Source organism: Erythrolamprus reginae, chromosome 5, assembly GCF_031021105.1.
Source record: "Erythrolamprus reginae isolate rEryReg1 chromosome 5, rEryReg1.hap1, whole genome shotgun sequence".
NCBI lineage: Eukaryota > Metazoa > Chordata > Lepidosauria > Squamata > Dipsadidae > Erythrolamprus > Erythrolamprus reginae.
This window is the reverse complement of record NC_091954.1, coordinates 8,801,752-8,825,401: the sequence shown is the minus strand read 5'-3', so window position 1 is coordinate 8,825,401 and position 23,650 is coordinate 8,801,752. Positions and strand designations below refer to the sequence as shown.

General features: G+C 40.7%; 1 protein-coding gene across 1 annotated transcript in view; it reads left to right on the top strand.

Moving 5' to 3' along the window:
• The window catches only part of SNCG (synuclein gamma), a 35,041-nt gene extending 11,859 nt beyond the window's left edge, over window positions 1-23,182 (top strand). The window contains exons 2-5 of the mRNA XM_070753933.1: window positions 2,638-2,679; window positions 5,001-5,128; window positions 19,049-19,126; window positions 22,826-23,182. Coding sequence (XP_070610034.1) covers window positions 2,638-2,679; window positions 5,001-5,128; window positions 19,049-19,126; window positions 22,826-22,840 — 263 coding nt within the window. The 3' untranslated portion in view covers window positions 22,841-23,182. The remainder of the gene's footprint in view (window positions 1-2,637; window positions 2,680-5,000; window positions 5,129-19,048; window positions 19,127-22,825) is intronic.
• The last annotated feature ends 468 nt before the right edge of the window (window positions 23,183-23,650 follow it).

Genomic DNA, 23,650 nt, shown 5'->3' with positions numbered 1-23,650 from the left:
CCAAAGGCTCTCTGGTGCCCTCCCAAAGCTTTTGTGCGAACCAAAAATAGCTGGCACACAAATGCACAGTGGAGCTGAGCTAGGGCAACGGCTCATGTGCCAGCAGATATGGCTCCGCATGCTACCTGTGGCACCCGTGCCATAGATTCGCCATCACTGGTGTACACAAAAACAGATAAACATATAAACTTGATATAGATAATGTTTAAGGGAATACAAAAACATTCCCTTAAACATTCCCAAAAAAACAGAAGGTGTGCCATCTTCACAATCCTGTGAACGATGCAGAGATGCTAAAAGCAGAGTAATGGGCTCTTCTACAGCAGGGGGAGGTAAAGTTGGCTCCTCTATGACTTGCGAACTTCAACTCCTGAGCCAATCATGCTAGCTCGGGAACTGTGGGAGTTGAAGTCCACAAGTCATAGAAGAGTTGAGTTGAGAACTGATGTGTAACTGTAACCTTCTCCAGCGATCCGCATTGTGACGTAGTTGCATGTTGCGTATGCTTCATGGAAATTACCCTCTGTGCATGCGCAGAAGCATTTTTTTTTCAATCTGCGGCGACTGGAGGACCAGTTCTGTGGTGGCCCGTTCACATGCTGTAAAACTAGCAATGGATCCAGAGTTTCCAGAGACAGTGGTGGTACGGTACAAGTGGCCTGAGTTCCTGGTACCCAAGCCTGAGAGCGAAGAGGATGTGATGTCAGAGACTGAAGAGCAACCAGGGCCTTCTGCACCTCAGGAGAAGAGGAGGAGCCTCTTCTTGATGCTAGGACTCACAGGGCCTACAGGAGGCAAGAGTGGTTACTTAAAAGGAGGCTTACTCGTGAGTAGCACTGCTGGCTTCTGGGCCACACCCTCAGGCTATTCCGAGTCTGCGGAGAGGGGTGGCATACAAATCCAATAAATAATAATAATAATAATAATAATAATAATAATAATAATAATAATAATAATAATAATATTAATATAAAGGTCACACAATGCTTCGGTACAGAGGACAACACCATTTCATTCCAGATTCTTGCTGCATGTATTGTTTTCAGCTTATGATTTTAAAAGAAACACATTCTTGTCTGCATTAATTAGTTCCGGGCTTCCAGCCAACCTCTGTAAGTCTATGATAAGGAACTGTGCTACAATCTAGTACAGTGATACCTTGTCTTACAAACTTAATTGGTTCCAGGACGAGGTTCTTAAGGTGAAAAGTTTGTAAGATGAAACAATGTTTCCCATAGGAATCAATGGAAAAGCAATTAATGCGTGCAAGCCCAAAATTCACCCCTTTTGCCAGCCGACGTGCCCGTTTTTGCACTGCTGGGATTCCCCTGAGGCTCCCCTCCATGGGAAACCCCACCTCCGGACTTATGTGCTGCAGGGGAATCCCAGCAGGTGAATCCCAGCATCGCAAAAATGAGCGCTTCGCCGGCAACAGAAGTCTGGAGGTGGGGTTTCCCAGCGAAGGGAGCATCAGTGAAATTGCAACATCACAAAACCACCAAAGTCCTCGAAACCCCACCTCCGGACCTCTGTGTTTTTGCAATGCTGCGATTTTACTGAGGCTCCCCTCGTTGGGAAACCCCACCTCCGGGCTTCCATTGCCAGCGAAGCGTCCATTTTTGCACTGCTGGGATTCCCCTGCAGCATCACAAAAACATGGAAGTCCGGAGGTGGGGTTTCCCATGGAGGGGAGCCTCAGGAGAATCCCAGCAGTGCAAAAACGGGTGCTTTGCTGGCAATGGAAGTCCGGAGGCGGGGCATCCCAGGGGTGGCAGTGGGGTTTGTAAGGTGAAAATAGTTTGTAAGAAGAGGCAAAAAAATCTTAAACCCCGGGTTTGTATCTCGAAAAGTTTGTACGACGAGGCGTTTGTAAGACGAGGTATCACTGTAATTGCTGTTGTGTTTACGTAATCTTGGGACTCTGGCCAGCTGCTAAGACATTATTAGCATCGTAGTGAAGACTTTGTAGATTTTACTTTCTTTTAGAAGAGGTTCAAAACTGCTAAGACTTTTATTAGTAATAAACTTTTAATACTAAATCCGCTGGCGTGCATCTTATTTTGGGGGGGTGAGACACTGGGACAGAACAAGTTTGGGAGCATAGACCGCCAGTCATCGCTGCTGGTTTGGTTGCCAAATTTCCACTGCTGGTTCTATAGAATTGGTCCGAAGCAGCAGCAACCCACCTCTCCACCTACTTGCTTTTTCTCCACCCCCAGCAAGAATTAGAAAAAGAGCTGCCGCTGAAATCTGTTTTTATTTGTGGCTTTGCATTTGAATGGATGCTCAACCAGCCACTTGTCTGAAGTGCTGCATTTCATCTTGAAAGAAGGAAACTCAAAACCTTTTATCCTGTGACTCACTCTCTGTTAAGCTGCCCCAGCACTGCAAATCTTAATGGATGGTTTTTGAAAGCAAAACTAATCAATTATTCTCTCTGTCTCTCTCTCTCTCTCCTCCCTTTCTCTGTTTCTCTTCTGTCCTCTGTTCCTCTTTCTCTGTTTTGTCTCCTCTCTCTTTCTCTCTTCCTCCCTCTCTCCTTCCCTCCCTCTCCCTTGTTCTCTCTCTCTCCCTCCCTCCTTCCTTCCCACCCACCCACCCTCTCTCTCTTCTCCCCCCCCCTCTCTCTCTTTACAGGCACGAAAACCAAAGAAGGAGTGGTGCAAAGTGTAACTTCCGGTAAGAGTGATGCTAAAGTTGCCCTGGTGGATGGAGTTGCTTCAGGATTTTCTGTTTTGAATTGAAGATATCCCCTCCTGTCTTCCTATACCCAGGCATGGCATAGATGCATGGGACTTTGCTTGTATTCCAAAAATCGATCCATCTATTAATACGATGAATGTTTCTTCAACACAGGGAAGATACAGATAAGGCCACAATATCACCAAGTCTGCCAATGTTGATGGTATTAGCATAATTTTTGTTTGCTTTCAATAAATCGGTTATCAATATAGATTATCAAAGAAGGGTTGCAATGAAATGTGGCCATTGTTCCATGAAATGCTTTTTATATCTTGTTTCTGTTTTCTATTTTTATTTTTAATTTCTTCTTCTTCTTCTTCTTCTTCTTCCTCCTCCTCCTCCTCCTCATCTTCTTCTTCCTCTTCTTCCTCCTCCTTTTCTTCTTCTTCTTCTTCTTCTCCTCCTTCTCCTCCTCCTCCTTCTTTTCCTCCTCCTTTTCTTATTCCTCCTCCTCTTTCTTCATCTTTTCCTCCTCCTCCTCCCCTTCCTCCTCCTCCTTCTCCTCTTTCTTTTTCTCTTTCTTTCTCTACAAGTTTTTTTCTTTCTGTTTCTATGTCAATCAATAAAAGCAAAAGCAAACAAAAATTATGCTACAATGTGATTTATTTTTAGTTTACAGAGAAAACAAGGTTATAGCCCCAGTGAATTTGCACATCAAGAGGAAGCCAGACATAAGCCAAATTATTTGGTGGCTGAATCTTGAATGGGAACTAGTATTTACCTACCATTTTCTGGCTACAAACCCTTGGAAAAGAGATCATTTCCGTTATCCAAGACTCATATTTATGCTTGTGCACAAAAGCTACACTTTCACTTGTGCAAAACCACAAAACAGTTTGCCGTGTGTTTGAAGAATAATTTCCAGTCCTAGAGCAAAATGATTGATGGAGAGAACAAGGAAGCCTTGATTCATCTCTTTGGACAGCAGAAAAGGGAAAGTATCTTGGCAGCTTTCCAGAAAGTTGTCCTGATTCAGAAAGAGAAAATAATCCATTGGAGTCCCTCTAGCACAGAAGTCTTCAAACTTGGCAACTTTAAGACTTGTGGACTTCAACTCCCAGAATTCTCAGAGTTGAAGTCCACAAGTCTTAAAGTTGTTAAGTTTGAAAACATCTATTCTAACACATTAGGATGGTTGACTTTGGGTCAGCTTTCTTGATTTTGAGAATGGCTGTGTCCATGTTTTGGGAGTTGAAGCTCACAAGCCTTAAAGTTGCCAAGTTTAGGAACCCCTGTTCTAGCAGATCAACTCAAGAACATCCTCTGAGGGAAAGAACAGGCGGTGTTCCACAATCCACTTCTACATCTACTAGTGTCCTTCGTCTTCAGGCCTTTGCCATTCTATATTCTGAAAATGGATGCTGCAGACTTGACATATTCTTGGGTGATTTCTGCAGCATCATTTTCCCAGTAGTGGGGAAGGAATTTAAATTTTGCAGTATTCTCCTCCCCCCCCCCAAAGATTGGGGAGGAAATTGGGATTTTGCAGTATTCTTGGATTTGGGGGAGGAAAGGGATTTTGCAGTATCCTTCCCCTGGGATGGGGTGGAAAGTAGGATGCTTGGCTGCATAGCTAGAGGTATAACAAGCAGGAAGAGGGAGATTATGATCCCGCTATATAGAATGCTGGTGAGACCACATTTGGAATACTGTGTTCAGTTCTGGAGACCTCACCTACAAAAAGATATTGACAAAATTGAACGGGTCCAAAGACGGGCTACAAGAATGGTGGAAGGTCGTAAGCATAAAACGTATCAGGAAAGACTTCATGAACTCAATCTGTATACTCTGGAGGACAGAAGGAAAAGGGGGGACATGATCGAAACATTTAAATATATTAAAGGGTTAAATAAGGTCCAGGAGGGAAGTGTTTTTAAAAGGAAAGTGAACACAAGAACAAGGGGACACAATCTGAAGTTAGTTGGGGGAAAGATCAAAAGCAACATGAGAAAATATTATTTTACTGAAAGAGTAGTAGATCCTTGGAACAAACTTCCAGCAGACGTGGTAGATAAATCCACAGTAACTGAATTTAAACATGCCTGGGATAAACATATATCCATCCTAAGATAAAATACAGAAAATAGTATAAGGGCAGACTAGATGGACCATGAGGGCTTTTTCTGCCGTCAGACTTCTATGTTTCTATGTTTCTATGTTTCTATCCTTCCTTTGTATTGGGAATGGAAATTTTGTAGTATCCTTTCCTGCCATGCTCACCAAGCCACTGTCTCATCTTCTTTCTGCTTCACCTACAGTTGCTGAGAAGACCAAAGAACAGGCCAATCTCGTCGGAGACACCATGGTGGCTAGCGTGAACACCGTGGCAAAGCAAACCGTGGAAGGAGCAGAGACCGTTGTAACCACCAGTGGTCTGGTCAACAAGGTAGGTGGGAGTTCTTTGCCCCACCTTACCGTGTTCCTAACCCTTTGCCTGTGAGACAAGTCCAGTGCAGGAGGTGCTGATATCTTGCTAGCGGAAACCACCCAGAGGCTTTTAACCTTCTGCCATACCATCCCTTCCTACTGTTCTGTATGGGTCACTCCGGAAGCTATGACCAACCCAAAAAGATAAGCCAGACACACCGGTTGAATCCAAACACAGTTTTATAATGATAAAGAGAAAAGAAGCCAACAGAAAATGTCCTTACAAGTCAGGAAAACACTGGAACTCCAAATAGATACACAAAGGCAATTGTTCATATAGAAATACAGGATCCTCAATGCCAGACGAGGCTGTTGAGATAACAGACACACACACACCTCCCACCAGTCTTCAAGGCTACTGGACCACAAGCCAGGAACAAAAATGCTGAGAGAAAATGCAGATAACACCAACTCCCCTTTGATAACACTCCACGCTGCTGGAATGGTTCTCATGCCTTATAAACCCTTCCCTGCTAATGAGGACCACACCCAAACCCCTGGTGTTCCTCATTGAACGCTGATAATATCTACGCAGCTGATTTCTCCTTTGAGCTATGCGTCTCTGCCGCATACTAATGATAGCTTGTGCGTCATCATCCAGGGACTCCAGGGAATCACAGCTACTTGCTTGAGATAGCCCTCCCCCAGGGCTCCCATGCCTTGTATCACCTTCACTTTCATGACTGCTGTCTGCACTGTCTGACTGCCAAGAACTCTCCTCTCTGCTTTCAGCCTCCCCCAGGCATGGAGCCAGCAGAGACGCAGCTGGTCTTTGATCTGGCTCAGGCTGAACCACAACACCTACCTCTTGGTCAGATATTTTTTTCCTGGTTTTTAGACCAGTGAAAAGCAGGAAACTGTCAAACATGTGTAGAAACTAAACAGTTATTTCCCATCACTGACCCATTCCTCCTATGAAAAAGATGGTTGCTACATATGGAGCAGTAATGGGTTGCTATCGATATAGTAGAGTATGGTCAGGTACGTAGAACTGGTAGAAAAATTTTGATTATTTTTTTTTCTTTTTTTCCCTTCTGGGTCTGGGTATGTTTTTCCTATTGCAGTAAATGAGGTTGAATGTGTATAATAATAATAATAATAATAATAATAATAATAATAATAATAATAATTTATTAGATTTGTATACAATTATTTGTATAATTTAGAAGAGCTATGCATGCGTATGTGTGTGTACATACACATACAGTTTACATAGTAGATAATGTTTATTTTTGTGTACCTGTGTGTTTTTCCCCTTCTGGGCTCTGGGTATGTTTTTCCTATCACTGTAAATGAAGTTGAATGTGTGTAATTTTAGAATTACATACATAAAGTGTGTAAATACAGTTTATATAGTAGATAATGTATATTTTTGTGTGCCCGTGTGTTTCTTCCCTTCTGGGCTCTGGGTATGTTTTTCCTATCACAGTAAATGAAGTTGAATGTGTGTCATTTTAGAATTACATACATGAAGTGTGTAAATACAGTTTATATAGTAGATAATGTCTATTTTTGTGTACCTGTAATTGTATGTACAGATATGGTATATATACATAGAATTAAAGAGTATATTTTGGATGTTCAGTAATAGTAAATAGATAGAAATTGTATCTCTTTGAGGCAAGGAGAGGCCAGGCACCCTAACCCTTGACACGAGTAACGTCAAGTTGGCCACTTTTAAGCCAGTCACATGACCTTTAAGCCACCCCAGGTCACACGATTGTCAAGCCACTCCCACCTGGTCACATGGGTGATAAGCCATGCCCACAAAATAAGCCACGCCCACAGTGTGGTAGTTAAAATTTTTGCAGCCCTTCACTGGAGAAAGTGCACCGGTGGAGACCACCAGATTGCACAGTGCCAGTCCTATAGCCATTGCCATCTTTTTCCCCGTATTTTTGCTTTGTTGACATGTGCAGAAGCCAAATCTTGCGAGGGGAGCGCGCAAGAGAGATATTTTGGCAATTTTTGGCTTCTGTGCATGCAATGCACCCACAACCACGCAGCACGACAGGAAGCAAACCGGTGGCAAGGTAAGTGAGCTCCCACCCCTGGTAGGGTGTTAACTTCCTACATTACAAAAGCCAGTTTTGGGGAATTGATAAGCACAACAGAAAGTCCACAAAGATCTTTGTGGAACGTCAAGAGAAGAGAGAATCAGCCCTTTTTACAACACCAGGGTTTATAATGCTAGGGTTTGATCATTCTTAGGGACCAAGAACAATTTTCCTCCACAAAATAGCAAACTATTTTAGAGGAGGTCCTTTGATCTCATAAGAATTCTTTTTTTAAAAAAATCTTCAAATTGATAGCTTGATATAGCTTTGTTTGGAAGTAGGATTCCATGCCCAGAAATTATTTTTTGGTTGGGTAGGGAATATTCTGAAAAAATGAGATGGTTCTAACACAGGGTGTCCCCAAACTTGGCAACTTTAAGACTTGTGGACTTCAACAAGTCCACAAGTCTTAAAGTTGCCAAGTTTGAAGACCTCTATTCTGGGAGTTGAAGTCTGCAAGTCTTAAAGTTGCCAAGTTTGAAGACCTCTATTCTGGGAGTTGAAGTCTGCAAGTCCTAAAGTTGCCAAAGTTGAAGACCTCTTGAAGTCCACAAGTCTTAAAGTTGCCAAGTTTGAACACCTCTATTCTGGGAGTTGAAGTCTGCAAGTCTTAAAGTTGCCACGTTTGAAGACCTCTATTCTGGGAGTTGAAGTCTGCAAGTCCTGAAGTTGCCAAAGTTGAAGACCTCTTGAAGTCCACAAGTCTTAAAGTTGCCAAGTTTGAAGACCTCTATTCTGGGAGTTGAAGTCTGCAAGTCCTGAAGTTGCCAAAGTTGAAGACCTCTTGAAGTCCACAAGTCTTAAAGTTGCCACGTTTGAAGACCTCTATTCTGGGAGTTGAAGTCTGCAAGTCTTAAAGTTGCCAAGTTTGAAGACCTCTTGAAGTCCACAAGTCTTAAAGTTGCCAAGTTTGAAGACCTCTATTCTGGGAGTTGAAGTCTGCAAGTCCTAAAGTTGCCAAAGTTGAAGACCTCTTGAAGTCCACAAGTCTTAAAGTTGCCAAGTTTGAAGACCTCTATTCTGGGAGTTGAAGTCTGCAAGTCTTAAAGTTGCCAAGTTTGAAGACCTCTATTCTGGGAGTTGAAGTCTGCAAGTCCTGAAGTTGCCAAAGTTGAAGACCTCTTGAAGTCCACAAGTCTTAAAGTTGCCACGTTTGAAGACCTCTATTCTGGGAGTTGAAGTCTGCAAGTCTTAAAGTTGCCAAGTTTGAAGACCTCTTGAAGTCCACAAGTCTTAAAGTTGCCAAGTTTGAAGACCTCTATTCTGGGAGTTGAAGTCCACAAGTCTTAAAGTTGCCAAGTTTGAAGACCTCTATTCTGGGAGTTGAAGTCTGCAAGTCTTAAAGTTGCCAAGTTTGAAGACCTCTTGAAGTCCACAAGTCTTAAAGTTGCCAAGTTTGAAGACCTCTATTCTGGGAGTTGAAGTCTGCAAGTCCTAAAGTTGCCAAAGTTGAAGACCTCTTGAAGTCCACAAGTCTTAAAGTTGCCAAGTTTGAAGACCTCTATTCTGGGAGTTGAAGTCTGCAAGTCTTAAAGTTGCCAAGTTTGAAGACCTCTATTCTGGGAGTTGAAGTCCGCAAGTCTTAAAGTTGCCAAGTTTGAAGACCTCTATTCTGGGAGTTGAAGTCTGCAAGTCTTAAAGTTGCCAAGTTTGAAGACCTCTATTCTGGGAGTTGAAGTCTGCAAGTCTTAAAGTTGCCAAGTTTGAAGACCTCTATTCTGGGAGTTGAAGTCTGCAAGTCCTAAAGTTGCCAAAGTTGAAGACCTCTTGAAGTCCACAAGTCTTAAAGTTGCCAAGTTTGAAGACCTCTATTCTGGGAGTTGAAGTCTGCAAGTCTTAAAGTTGCCAAGTTTGAAGACCTCTATTCTGGGAGTTGAAGTCTGCAAGTCTTAAAGTTGCCAAGTTTGAAGACCTCTATTCTGGGAGTTGAAGTCTGCAAGTCCTAAAGTTGCCAAAGTTGAAGACCTCTTGAAGTCCACAAGTCTTAAAGTTGCCAAGTTTGAAGACCTCTATTCTGGGAGTTGAAGTCTGCAAGTCCTGAAGTTGCCAAAGTTGAAGACCTCTTGAAGTCCACAAGTCTTAAAGTTGCCAAGTTTGAAGACCTCTATTCTGGGAGTTGAAGTCTGCAAGTCCTGAAGTTGCCAAAGTTGAAGACCTCTTGAAGTCCACAAGTCTTAAAGTTGCCACGTTTGAAGACCTCTATTCTGGGAGTTGAAGTCTGCAAGTCTTAAAGTTGCCAAGTTTGAAGACCTCTTGAAGTCCACAAGTCTTAAAGTTGCCAAGTTTGAAGACCTCTATTCTGGGAGTTGAAGTCTGCAAGTCCTAAAGTTGCCAAAGTTGAAGACCTCTTGAAGTCCACAAGTCTTAAAGTTGCCAAGTTTGAAGACCTCTATTCTGGGAGTTGAAGTCTGCAAGTCTTAAAGTTGCCAAGTTTGAAGACCTCTATTCTGGGAGTTGAAGTCTGCAAGTCCTGAAGTTGCCAAAGTTGAAGACCTCTTGAAGTCCACAAGTCTTAAAGTTGCCACGTTTGAAGACCTCTATTCTGGGAGTTGAAGTCTGCAAGTCTTAAAGTTGCCAAGTTTGAAGACCTCTTGAAGTCCACAAGTCTTAAAGTTGCCAAGTTTGAAGACCTCTATTCTGGGAGTTGAAGTCCACAAGTCTTAAAGTTGCCAAGTTTGAAGACCTCTATTCTGGGAGTTGAAGTCTGCAAGTCTTAAAGTTGCCAAGTTTGAAGACCTCTTGAAGTCCACAAGTCTTAAAGTTGCCAAGTTTGAAGACCTCTATTCTGGGAGTTGAAGTCTGCAAGTCCTAAAGTTGCCAAAGTTGAAGACCTCTTGAAGTCCACAAGTCTTAAAGTTGCCAAGTTTGAAGACCTCTATTCTGGGAGTTGAAGTCTGCAAGTCTTAAAGTTGCCAAGTTTGAAGACCTCTATTCTGGGAGTTGAAGTCCGCAAGTCTTAAAGTTGCCAAGTTTGAAGACCTCTATTCTGGGAGTTGAAGTCTGCAAGTCTTAAAGTTGCCAAGTTTGAAGACCTCTATTCTGGGAGTTGAAGTCTGCAAGTCTTAAAGTTGCCAAGTTTGAAGACCTCTATTCTGGGAGTTGAAGTCTGCAAGTCCTAAAGTTGCCAAAGTTGAAGACCTCTTGAAGTCCACAAGTCTTAAAGTTGCCAAGTTTGAAGACCTCTATTCTGGGAGTTGAAGTCTGCAAGTCTTAAAGTTGCCAAGTTTGAAGACCTCTATTCTGGGAGTTGAAGTCTGCAAGTCTTAAAGTTGCCAAGTTTGAAGACCTCTATTCTGGGAGTTGAAGTCTGCAAGTCCTAAAGTTGCCAAAGTTGAAGACCTCTTGAAGTCCACAAGTCTTAAAGTTGCCAAGTTTGAAGACCTCTATTCTGGGAGTTGAAGTCTGCAAGTCTTAAAGTTGCCAAGTTTGAAGACCTCTTGAAGTCCACAAGTCTTAAAGTTGCCAAGTTTGAAGACCTCTATTCTGGGAGTTGAAGTCTGCAAGTCCTAAAGTTGCCAAAGTTGAAGACCTCTTGAAGTCCACAAGTCTTAAAGTTGCCAAGTTTGAAGACCTCTATTCTGGGAGTTGAAGTCTGCAAGTCCTAAAGTTGCCAAAGTTGAAGACCTCTTGAAGTCCACAAGTCTTAAAGTTGCCAAGTTTGAAGACCTCTATTCTGGGAGTTGAAGTCTGCAAGTCTTAAAGTTGCCAAGTTTGAAGACCTCTATTCTGGGAGTTGAAGTCCGCAAGTCTTAAAGTTGCCAAGTGTGAAGACCTCTATTCTGGTAGTTGAAGTCCGCAAGTCTTAAAGTTGCCAAGTTTGAAGACCTCTATTCTGGGAGTTGAAGTCCGCAAGTCTTAAAGTTGCCAAGTTTGAAGACCTCTATTCTGGGAGTTGAAGTCTGCAAGTCTTAAAGTTGCCAAGTGTGAAGACCTCTATTCTGGGAGTTGAAGTCCGCAAGTCTTAAAGTTGCCAAGTTTGAAGACCTCTATTCTGGTAGTTGAAGTCTGCAAGTCTTAAAGTTGCCAAGTTTGAAGACCTCTATTCTGGTAGTTGAAGTCTGCAAGTCTTAAAGTTGCCAAGTTTGAAGACCTCTATTCTGGTAGTTGAAGTCTGCAAGTCTTAAAGTTGCCAAGTGTGAAGACCTCTATTCTGGGAGTTGAAGTCTGCAAGTCTTAAAGTTGCCAAGTGTGAAGACCTCTATTCTGGTAGTTGAAGTCCGCAAGTCTTAAAGTTGCCAAGTTTGAAGACCTCTATTCTGGGAGTTGAAGTCCGCAAGTCTTAAAGTTGCCAAGTGTGAAGACCTCTATTCTGGGAGTTGAAGTCCACAAGTCTTAAAGTTGCCAAGTGTGAAGACCTCTATTCTGGTAGTTGAAGTCTGCAAGTCTTAAAGTTGCCAAGTTTGAAGACCTCTTGAAGTCCACAAGTCTTAAAGTTGCCAAGTTTGAAGACCTCTATTCTGGGAGTTGAAGTCTGCAAGTCTTAAAGTTGCCAAGTTTGAAGACCTCTATTCTGGGAGTTGAAGTCCGCAAGTCTTAAAGTTGCCAAGTTTGAAGACCTCTATTCTGGGAGTTGAAGTCTGCAAGTCTTAAAGTTGCCAAGTTTGAAGACCTCTATTCTGGGAGTTGAAGTCTGCAAGTCTTAAAGTTGCCAAGTTTGAAGACCTCTATTCTGGGAGTTGAAGTCTGCAAGTCCTAAAGTTGCCAAAGTTGAAGACCTCTTGAAGTCCACAAGTCTTAAAGTTGCCAAGTTTGAAGACCTCTATTCTGGGAGTTGAAGTCTGCAAGTCTTAAAGTTGCCAAGTTTGAAGACCTCTATTCTGGGAGTTGAAGTCTGCAAGTCTTAAAGTTGCCAAGTTTGAAGACCTCTATTCTGGGAGTTGAAGTCTGCAAGTCCTAAAGTTGCCAAAGTTGAAGACCTCTTGAAGTCCACAAGTCTTAAAGTTGCCAAGTTTGAAGACCTCTATTCTGGGAGTTGAAGTCTGCAAGTCTTAAAGTTGCCAAGTTTGAAGACCTCTTGAAGTCCACAAGTCTTAAAGTTGCCAAGTTTGAAGACCTCTATTCTGGGAGTTGAAGTCTGCAAGTCCTAAAGTTGCCAAAGTTGAAGACCTCTTGAAGTCCACAAGTCTTAAAGTTGCCAAGTTTGAAGACCTCTATTCTGGGAGTTGAAGTCTGCAAGTCCTAAAGTTGCCAAAGTTGAAGACCTCTTGAAGTCCACAAGTCTTAAAGTTGCCAAGTTTGAAGACCTCTATTCTGGGAGTTGAAGTCTGCAAGTCTTAAAGTTGCCAAGTTTGAAGACCTCTATTCTGGGAGTTGAAGTCCGCAAGTCTTAAAGTTGCCAAGTGTGAAGACCTCTATTCTGGTAGTTGAAGTCCGCAAGTCTTAAAGTTGCCAAGTTTGAAGACCTCTATTCTGGGAGTTGAAGTCCGCAAGTCTTAAAGTTGCCAAGTTTGAAGACCTCTATTCTGGGAGTTGAAGTCTGCAAGTCTTAAAGTTGCCAAGTGTGAAGACCTCTATTCTGGGAGTTGAAGTCCGCAAGTCTTAAAGTTGCCAAGTTTGAAGACCTCTATTCTGGTAGTTGAAGTCTGCAAGTCTTAAAGTTGCCAAGTTTGAAGACCTCTATTCTGGTAGTTGAAGTCTGCAAGTCTTAAAGTTGCCAAGTTTGAAGACCTCTATTCTGGTAGTTGAAGTCTGCAAGTCTTAAAGTTGCCAAGTGTGAAGACCTCTATTCTGGGAGTTGAAGTCTGCAAGTCTTAAAGTTGCCAAGTGTGAAGACCTCTATTCTGGTAGTTGAAGTCCGCAAGTCTTAAAGTTGCCAAATTTGAAGACCTCTATTCTGGGAGTTGAAGTCCGCAAGTCTTAAAGTTGCCAAGTGTGAAGACCTCTATTCTGGGAGTTGAAGTCCACAAGTCTTAAAGTTGCCAAGTGTGAAGACCTCTATTCTGGTAGTTGAAGTCCGCAAGTCTTAAAGTTGCCAAGTGTGAAGACCTCTATTCTGGGAGTTGAAGTCCGCAAGTCTTAAAGTTGCCAAGTTTGAAGACCTCTATTCTGGGAGTTGAAGTCCGCAAGTCTTAAAGTTGCCAAGTTTGAAGACCTCTATTCTGGGAGTTGAAGTCTGCAAGTCTTAAAGTTGCCAAGTGTGAAGACCTCTATTCTGGGAGTTGAAGTCCACAAGTCTTAAAGTTGCCAAGTGTGAAGACCTCTATTCTGGGAGTTGAAGTCTGCAAGTCTTAAAGTTGCCAAGTGTGAAGACCTCTATTCTGGGAGTTGAAGTCCGCAAGTCTTAAAGTTGCCAAGTGTGAAGACCTCTATTCTGGGAGTTGAAGTCCACAAGTCTTAAAGTTGCCAAGTGTGAAGACCTCTATTCTGGGAGTTGAAGTCTGCAAGTCTTAAAGTTGCCAAGTGTGAAGACCTCTATTCTGGGAGTTGAAGTCCACAAGTCTTAAAGTTGCCAAGTGTGAAGACCTCTATTCTGGGAGTTGAAGTCTGCAAGTCCTAAAGTTGCCAAGTTTGAAGTTTGAAGACTTAAGCTGGTTGGCTTTGGGTTGGCGTTCTTGATTTTGAGAGTGGCTGTGTCCACGTTTTGTGCCTCTCGATAGGTCAAAGCTGTAAAATTTATATTGGCTTGGAGAGAGAAGAAACACACACAGCCCAACACGTCTTCTTCCTGTAATTGTGTTCCGATTCAGAAAGAAAGTAGCAATAATCAAGTCTCAAGATGCTCCTTTCCTGCCTGGTTAAAAATAGCCGATGAGTCAGAGAGCCATGAAGTCATGGATGCTGCAGATCCAAGAGAAACAAACAGAGGATGTGATTCTTAAGCCACCATTCATAATTAGAGATGAGTTTGAAGTTTTCCTGCAGGCCGAGGAAACAGACAGACAATTGTTTGCATCTTAAACATACACTTGCCTCATTCATGGATAAATCGTGGGTGAGGAGGCAGCGCAGGGAAGTGAAAGGGGAAGAGCTAAATCAATCCCTTTCTTAGTTTACATTCCTAATTTAAGACCTTGGAGTACTCATATCTAAGGACCTACATGCCTGAGCCCATTGTAACAACATTGCCCAAAAGGCACTAAGAGTTGTTGATCTAATCTTGCGTAGCTTCTTCTCTGGCAATATTACACTGCTTAACCAGAGCATACAAAACATTTGCCAGACCAATTCTCGAATACAGCTTACCTGTCTGGAACCCGCACCGCATATCGGACATTCTCTTATCTCTATACACTAATAACTGCATCTCAAACAATCCATCTGTTAAACTACTGAAGTTTGCAGATGATACAACAGTGATCGGACTCATTCGAGACAATGATGAATCCGCATACAGATGGGAAGTTGAACAGCTATCCTTGCGGTGTGACCAGAACAATCTAGAACTGAACACACTCAAAACAGTAGAAATGGTGGTAGACTTTAGGAGAAACCCTTCCACCCTTCCATCTCTCACAATACTAGACAACACAGTATCAACAGTAGAGACCTTCAAATTTCAAGACCTAAAATGGTCACCTAACATCAAAAAACATCATCAAAAAAGCACAACAAAGAATGTTCTTTCTGCGCCAGCTCAGGAAGCTCAAACTGCCCAAGGAGCTGCTGATACAGTTCTACAGAGGAATCATTGAGTCTGTCATCTGCACCTCTATAACTGTCTGGTTTGGTGCTGCAACCCAACAGGACCGACACAGACTTCAGAGGATAATCAGAACTGCAGAAAAAACAATGGCTGCCAACCTGCCTTCCATTGAGGACCTGTATACTGCACGAGTCAAAAAGAGGGTGGGGAAAATATTTACTGACCCCTCACATCCTGGACACAAACTGTTTCAACTCCTACCCTCAAAACATCGCTATAGAGCACTGCACACCAAGACAACTAGACACAAGAACAGTTTTTTCCCGAACGCCATCACTCTGCTAAACAAATAATTCCCTCAACACTGTCAGACTTTCTACTAAATCTGCACTTCTATTCTACTATTTTTTCTCATCATTCCTATCACCCATTTCCTCCCATGTTGACTGTAGGGTTTAACTTGTTGCTTATATCCTAAGATTTTTATTAATATTGCTTCTTCATTGCTTATTTGACCCCTATGACAATCATTAAGTGTTGTACCACATTATTCTTGACAAATGTATATTTTATTTTATGTAGGCTGAGAGCATATGCACCAAGACAAATTCCTTGTGTGTCCAATCACACTTGGCCAATAAAATTCTATTCTATTCTAATTTAAGACCTTGGAGTACTCATATCTAAGGACCTACGTGCCTGAGCCCATTGTAACAACATTGCCAAAAAGGTACTAAGAGTTGTTGATCTAATCTTGCGTAGCTTCTTCTCTGGCAATATTACACTGCTTAACCAGAGCATACAAAACATTTGCCAGACCAATTCTCGAATACAGCTCATCTGTCTGGAACCCGCACCGCATATCGGACCTTAATACAATCGAGAGAGTCCAGAAATATTCACGAGAAGAGTCCTCCACTCGTCTGAACCCAACAGAATACCTTATTCCACCAGACTTGAAATTTTGGGCTTAAATTTGCTTAGAGCTACCTTGTTTTCGATCTGACCTAAATGTAGTTCATAAAAGCCACAAAGTCCTACCTGTCAATGAATACTTCAGTTTCAACTGCAATAACATACAAACACACAGTCGATTCAAACTCGATGTAAATCGCTCAAAACTCGACTGCAGAAAATACTACTTCAGTGATCAATGCTTGGAATTCACTACCTGACTCTGTGGTTTCTTCCCCAAACCCCAAAAACTTTAAGTTTAGACTGTGTACAGTTGACCTCACCCCATTCCTAAGAGGTCTGTAAGGGGCGTACATAAGGACATCAGCGTGCCTACCGAACCTGTTGTACTATCCTATTGTCCTATTTACCTGTACCACTTTACTTATGTTTAGGTTCATAGCAATACCTGCTATCTTGTACATGTTTTGACAAAATAAACGAATAAATAAAATAAATAAATAAATGTAAATAATGAACTTCATGTATCATAGCTGTCGTATGGGAAATAAAATTAAAAAGCGAACAAACTCAGAAGGAAGCAAGAGACCAGCTTGCATCCAAAATCGAGTTTGAAGTTTAGCAAGGATGAGATGGAAGATTATATTTATTTGTTTGTTTGTTTGTTTGTTTGTTTGTTTGTTTGTTTATTCATTCATTCATTTGTCCCATACACAAATACATATGGAAGAGAATAGACATGAAGTAATATATATAAAGATAATATGTAAAAATAGAGGAGAAGATATATGAAAGAAAGAATATATATATGATATATGAGAGAAAGGAAAGACAATTGGACAGGGGACGAAAGGCACACTAGTGCACTTATGTATGCCCCTTGCTGGCCTCTTAGGAACCTGGAGAGGTCAATCGTGGATAGTTTAAGGGAGAAATGTTGGAGGTTAGGGGTTGACACTATTGAGTCCGGTAATGAGTTCCACGCTTCAACAACTCGATTGTTAAAGTCATACTTTTTACAGTCAAGTTTGGAGTGGTTAATATTAAGTTTGAATCTGTTGCATGCTCTTGTGTTGTTGCGGTTGAAGCTGAAGTAGTCATTGACCGGTAGGACGTTGCAGCGTATGATCTGCATTGATTGTATGTCTGTCTATTTATTTATTTATTTGTTTGTTTTGTCCAATATACAATAATACAGAATGAAGGTTATAGAAGATATATACGAGTAGAATGTATCAAAGAGAGTAAAATATAACTAGAGAGAATAGCAGAAAAGATATAAAAGATATAAGAAATATAAGAGATAGAAGGGATAGAAGACATAGAAGAGAAGATATAGGAGATATAGGAGCGACTATAGGACAGGGGACGGTAGGCACTCTGGTGCACTCTGGTGCCCCTTGTTAGGAACCTGGTGAGGTCAACCATAGATAGTCTAAAGGTAAAGTGTTGGGGGTTAGGGGATGATACTACAGAGTCCGGTAGTGAGTTCCACGCTTCAACAATTCGATTGCTAAAGTCATATTTTTTACAGTCAAGTTTGGCGCGGTTAATATTAAGCTTGAATCTGTTGTGTGCTCTTGTGTTGTTGCGTGCGATATATACGGTAGCAAATAGTTAATATTTTAATATTAATAGTTAATATTAAGCTTGAATCTGTTGTGTGCTCTTGTGTTGTTGCCTGTGATATATAGCAAATAGTTAATATTTTAATATTAATAGTTAGTATTAAGCTTGAATCTGTTGTGTGCTCTTGTGTTGTTGCGTGCGATATATAGCAAATAGTTTGGAACTTGAGTAAGGTTTTCAGTCCTTAATGTGCTTGGTCATTGAGGCAGAAGAATACTCTTCATATTTCAACTCAGTCCAGGCAGATGCAATGTACTCAACCCTGGCTGAGCAATCTGGGAACTGTAGTCCATTCACATTTGGAAGGTGCTTTTTTTTCAAAAGGCAACTGGACTTTCTGGTTTTTCCTTGAAGAGGTTTTGCTTCTCATCCAAGACGCTTCTTCCGCTCTGACTGGATGGGTTGAGATGAGAAACAAAACTTCTTCAAAGTAAAGCCGGGACGTCCAGTTGCCTCTCGAAAAAGCATTTTTAGGACAACCATGACTGAGAATCTCCATAGACATTTACACATCTGGAAGCTGGACAGAATGGGAAACCTTGACTTCTGGTCCTTGTGGCATCTTTAGTGATGGGCGCCTACAGGTATGGTCAGGTACGCAGAACCAGTAGAAAAAATTTGGACAAATATGCAGAACTGGTAGAAAAATGTTCAATGTTTTTTTCCCTTTCTGGGCATGTTTTTCCTATCGCAGTAAATGAGGTTGAATGTGTATAATTTTAGAAAAGCTGTGTGTGCGTGTGTGTACATACACATAAAGTTTATATAGTAGATAATGTATATTTTTGTGTGCCCGTGTGTTTTTTCCCTTCTGGGCTCTGGGTATGTTTTTCTTATCACAGTAAATGAAGTTGAATGTGTGTAATTTTAGAATTACATACATAAAGTGTGTAAATACAGTTTATGTAGTAGATAATGTATATTTTTGTGTGCCCGTGTGTTTTTCCCCTTCTGGGCTCTGGGTATGTTTTTCTTATCACAGTAAATGAAGTTGAATGTGTGTAATTTTAGAATTACATACATAAAGTGTGTAAATACAGTTTATACAGTAGATAATGTATTTTTTTGTGCGCCCGTGTGTTTTTTCCCTTCTGGGCTCTGGGTATGTTTTTCCTATCGCAGTAAATGAGGTTGAATGTGTATAATTTTAGAATTACATACATAAAGTGTGTAAATACAGTTTATATAGTAGACAAAGTATATTTTTGTGTGCCTGTGTGTAACATGTATGTACACATATGGCATATATACATAGAATTAAATAGGTTATTTTGGATGTTCAGTAATAGTAAATACATGGGGAAATTGTATCTCTTTGAGGCAAGGAGAGGCCAGGCACCCTAATCCTAATCCTCGTCATGAGTGACATCAAGTTGGCCACCTTTAAGCCAGTCACATGACCTTTAAGCCACTCCCCCTGTCACATGATCATCAAGCCACTCCCACCTGGTCACATGTCCAGCAAGCCACACCCACAAAATAAGCCACACCCATAGCGTGGTAGTAAAAGAAATTGTAGCCCTTCACTGCCTTTAAGCCACCTTCAGTCACATGATCATCAAGCCACTCCTATCTGGTCACATGGCCAGCAAGCCACACCCACAAAACAAGCCACGCCCGCAGCGTTGTAGTAAAAAATATTGCGTTCCTTCACTGCATCTGATGATACTTTGCTCTGTTCCTGTGTGTTCCGTAGGACGATCTTCATCCAGATCAACACGAAGACCAACCTGCTGGGGTTGGAGGAGAAGAAATCCCGGTGGAAGCCATAGAGGTAAATCTCAGCTTGGGTAGCCCCAGAATCTTTGATTCGGTGGGAACAAAAAGATGTCAGGGAGTGTCCCCAAAAAACAATCCAAGATCATAAATAAGTCCTCAAAGCTTTATTTCCTTCCATTTCTGAGTTGATTACCCTTTCTTTGATTAAATTATAGAAACATAGAAACATAGAAGACTGACGGCAGAAAAAGACCTCATGGTCCATCTCGTCTGCCCTTATTCTATTTCCTGTATTTTATCTTACAATGGATATATGTTTATCCCAGGCATGTTTAAATTCAGTTACTGTGGATTTACCAACCACGTCTGCTGGAAGTTTGTTCCAAGGATCTACTACTCTTTCAGTAAAATAATATTTTCTCACATTGCTTTTGATCTTTCCCCCAACTAACTTCAGATTGTGTCCCCTTGTTCTTGTGTTCACTTTCCTATTAAAAACACTTCCCTCCTGAACCTTATTTAACCCTTTAATATATTTAAATGTTTCGATCATGTCCCCCCTTTTCCTTCTGTCCTCCAGACTAGACAGATTGAGTTCATGAAGTCTTTCCTGATACGTTTTATGCTTCAGACCTTCCACCATTCTTGTAGCCCGTCTTTGGACCCGTTCAATTTTGTCAATATCTTTTTGTAGGTGAGGTCTCCAGAAATGGACACAGTATTCCAAATGGGGTCTCACCAGCGCTCTATACAAGGGGATCATAATCTCCCTCTTCCTGCTTGTTATACCTCTAGCTATGCAGCCAAGCATCCTACTTGCTTTCCCTACCGCCCGACCACACTGCTCACCCATTTTGAGACTGTCAGAAATTATAAAATTAAAATTAAAAATTTAATTAAAATTAAATTATTAAATTAAATTATTATCCCAATTTCTACACAATTTTGATATTGTGAGTGAAAATTAAGAGTGGAAAATGGATTGAAAATTATTATTTGTCTTCAGCCACTCATTACCCTCCAGATATAGTCCAATATTTATTTGTTTGTCTGTCTGTCTTTTTATTTGTTTGTTTAATTGGATTTCTATCCCATCTCTCTCCGAGGACTCCGGGCCGCTTACAACACATAAAAAAGAAGAACAATACAATATAATTGTCTAACCCCCACAGGGATCAACAGTTATTAATGGAATCATTAATTAATGATATTGTTTTAGCTTAACATTAATAATAAGGGCAAGTCATTTCCTGAGTTGGGTTTAGTAGAATTCCTTTGCGTTAAGTATGTTAATAGCTAAGAATGGCCTTTCCCCCAGCTTCATTAAAGCATGGATGCATTTATTTACATGCGCATATAAATCTCAACTTGTGCAGTCATTTTAATAATGTCATGTTTTTTACAAAGCTCTCATTATTGTTGTTTAAATGCATTTGCGGTAATTAATTCTAAGCCTTGCTTAATATGGACTTTCAAGAAATATGGAAATAATTTTATAATAATAATAATAATAATTTATTAGATTTGTATGCCGCCCCTCTCCGAAGACTCCGAAGACTCGGAAATGCGCGAGGCACCTGCAAATAATGCAAATGGCATAATAGGTGCATTGTTTTTCTTGTTTGTTTGTTTGTTTTTGTTTGTTTGTTTGTTTGTTTATTGGATTTATATGCCACCCCTCTCCGAGGACTTGTTATCATTGCCCGTAACAGTGGTGGCAGTCTTTTTTTTAAGTAATTTTTTTTAATTTTTTCTCCACATCATAACATACAAAAAACAATATACCTTCTATTTTATTACAATAAAATAGTCTTGAGTAAGAAAATCTTATGCAATCAAATTATGCATTCTTAAATCACATCTATTTAATTTCAGTTATCATCACACCCCCTTTTCCATTCTTTCTAATTTCATCATCTAGATAAACTCCATTAAGCTCTAATTAAGTCCATCATTAATATTCCTTAAACTATTAATTAAAAAAACATACAAATCTAATTAATAATAATAATAATAATAATAATAATCTTAATAATCTTAATAATCTTAATAATCTTAATAATCTTAATAATCTTAATAATCTTAATAATCTTAATAATCTTAATAATCTTAATAATCTTAATAATCTTAATATCAAAGCCATAGTGCCCTCTTCCCTTTTGGTACAAATCTCAAAACAGACTAAAAACCCTTATAACCAATTTTATCAATTAGAGAATATAAAAAACAGATAAATACAAGCATAAATTCAGTCTTAATTGGAGTATCTACTTGATAGTGGCAGTCTTAATTATATGTTTATACTGCACCAAATAATTAAGATTCCCAACAAGACGGAGTGGTTGTGGGTTTTGCCTCCCAAGGATAATCCCATCTATCTGTCCATTACCCTGGGGGGGGGATTACTGACCCCCTCAGAGAGGGTCCGCAATCCACAGTTGAATCTCAGCGACCAGTGAGGTCCCGCAGAGTTGGTCTCCTTAGGGTCCCGTCAGCCAAACAATCGTGGCTGGTGGGACCTAGGGGAAGAGCCTTCTCTGTGGGGGGCCCGGCCCTCTGGAATCAGCTCCCCCCTGGAGATTCGCACTGCCACCACCCTCCTCGCCTTTTGAAAGAGTTTAAAAACTCATCTTTGCCACCTAGGGTTACTAGATCTTTTCCCTAACCTATGAATGTTTTTAGTATGATTTTATTGAATGAATGCTAATGGAATTTTTCAAAGTTAGAACTTTTAAAGATTATTTTTAAAATTATTTTTATGGATATTGATTGGATTACTATGCTGTTGTGTCTTTGTATATGTTGTGAGCCGCCCTGTTCTGTCGGGCTCTCTGGTAGACTCCTCCCAAAAATTCACAAGTACAAATTTCAGACACACACACGTTTGAAAATTCAAAACAATGTTCTTTATAATGAAAATTCACTTAAACCAAGCCCTCTTTTGGTACAGCCAAGAGCACTCGTCTCCAAACAAACTGGTAATTTGTACAAGTCCCTTATCAGTTCTGTGATACTTAGCTTGCAGCTGTGAGTCTTCGGAGAGGGGCGGCATACAAATCCAAATAATAAATAAATAATAAATAAATTCAAAGTCCTTCTTTCACAAAGTGAAACACCCTTTGCTCTGGTTTAGGTTCAAAGCAGGGAAAAATCAGCACACAAAAGGTCAAAGTCAGTAAATCAGTCATGAAACACAATGATCAGATAATCCTCCACAATGGCCAAACCCATAGGCTGCTCTTTATAGCAGCCTCACTAATTAACACAGCCCCACCCAACCACAGGTGGCCTCATTTTCTTTGATAATAATCTCCCAGTTTTTATTGCCTATGCCTCACTCTCAGCATGTGTGGCTGTATCATTAACTCTTGTTCTGAATCCAAGGAGGAGCTAGATAATTGATCTCCTTCTGAGCTGTCTGCCCCACTCTCCTCCTCCCTGTCACTCATGTCTTCTTGGTCAGAGGAGCCTTCATCATCAGATTCCACCGGGGCAAAACAGGCCTGCAGCATGTGGATGTCTCCCCCACATCCACAGTCCTTGGGACAGGAGCTGGGCCAGAGCTAACCACAACACGCCCCGAGTCCTTGGAGAGGGGCGGCATACAAATCCAATTAAACAAATTAAAAACTCACTGGAGTTTATACTGGAGGCTCTACTGGGCAGCCATATTTTGATATCCACACCGGAGTGGAATGGGTGGCTTTTGGGAAAGGTAAATTAACTTGTTTTCTTGCTTTTTTTTTCTTCTCAGATGGAAGGAAATTAACCTTCTCCAGAACTCCTACTACATTTTGAAAAGTGAGACGACCAGGAATAAATGCAGACCTATTAGAGGATGCAGCAGCAGGGAAAAATTCTTCTCCAATTCCTAAACTAACTTCCTGCAGCACGCCAAACGCTCACGTATCCTAATTCTCACATACCCTAGCTGGGTGGCAAAACTCTCGGTTGCAATTCTCTGCACTTGTGTGTCTTTTGTTGGCTTCCTGCTTTGCCCATCTTCCAAAGTGTGGTTTTCCCAGCCATTTCACACCCTTGTGAGTTGGAATCACCGATTCATGCCTTTCAGCTCATTAGCAGCAGCAGCACTTGGTTTCCCTAGATAGGGTGGACATATTTTTTTTTTAAAGAGACAAAATAAAATCTTGTTTCAACTAAGTCCTTGTTCTTCTCTTTTTGGGGGCATTTTCTTACATAGGGGGGTGGACAAAAAAATGGAAACATTCGACTTTTGGGCATCAAATAAACTTGATATATTTTAATGTGTTTTTTTAATTTTGTTTGTTTGTTTGTTTGTTTGTTTGTTTATCTATCTATCATCTATCTATCTATCTATCTATCTATCTATCATCTTTCTATCTATCTATCTATCATCTATCTATCATCTATCTATCTATCTATCTATCTATCTATCTATCTATCTATCTGTCTATTTATTACATTTGTATGCCGCCCCTCTCCGAAGATTCGGGGTGGCTAACAACAATAAAAAAGACAATGTAAACAAATCTAATATTAAAAATAATCTTAAAAAACCCCAATTTAAAGAACCAATCATACATACAAACATACCATG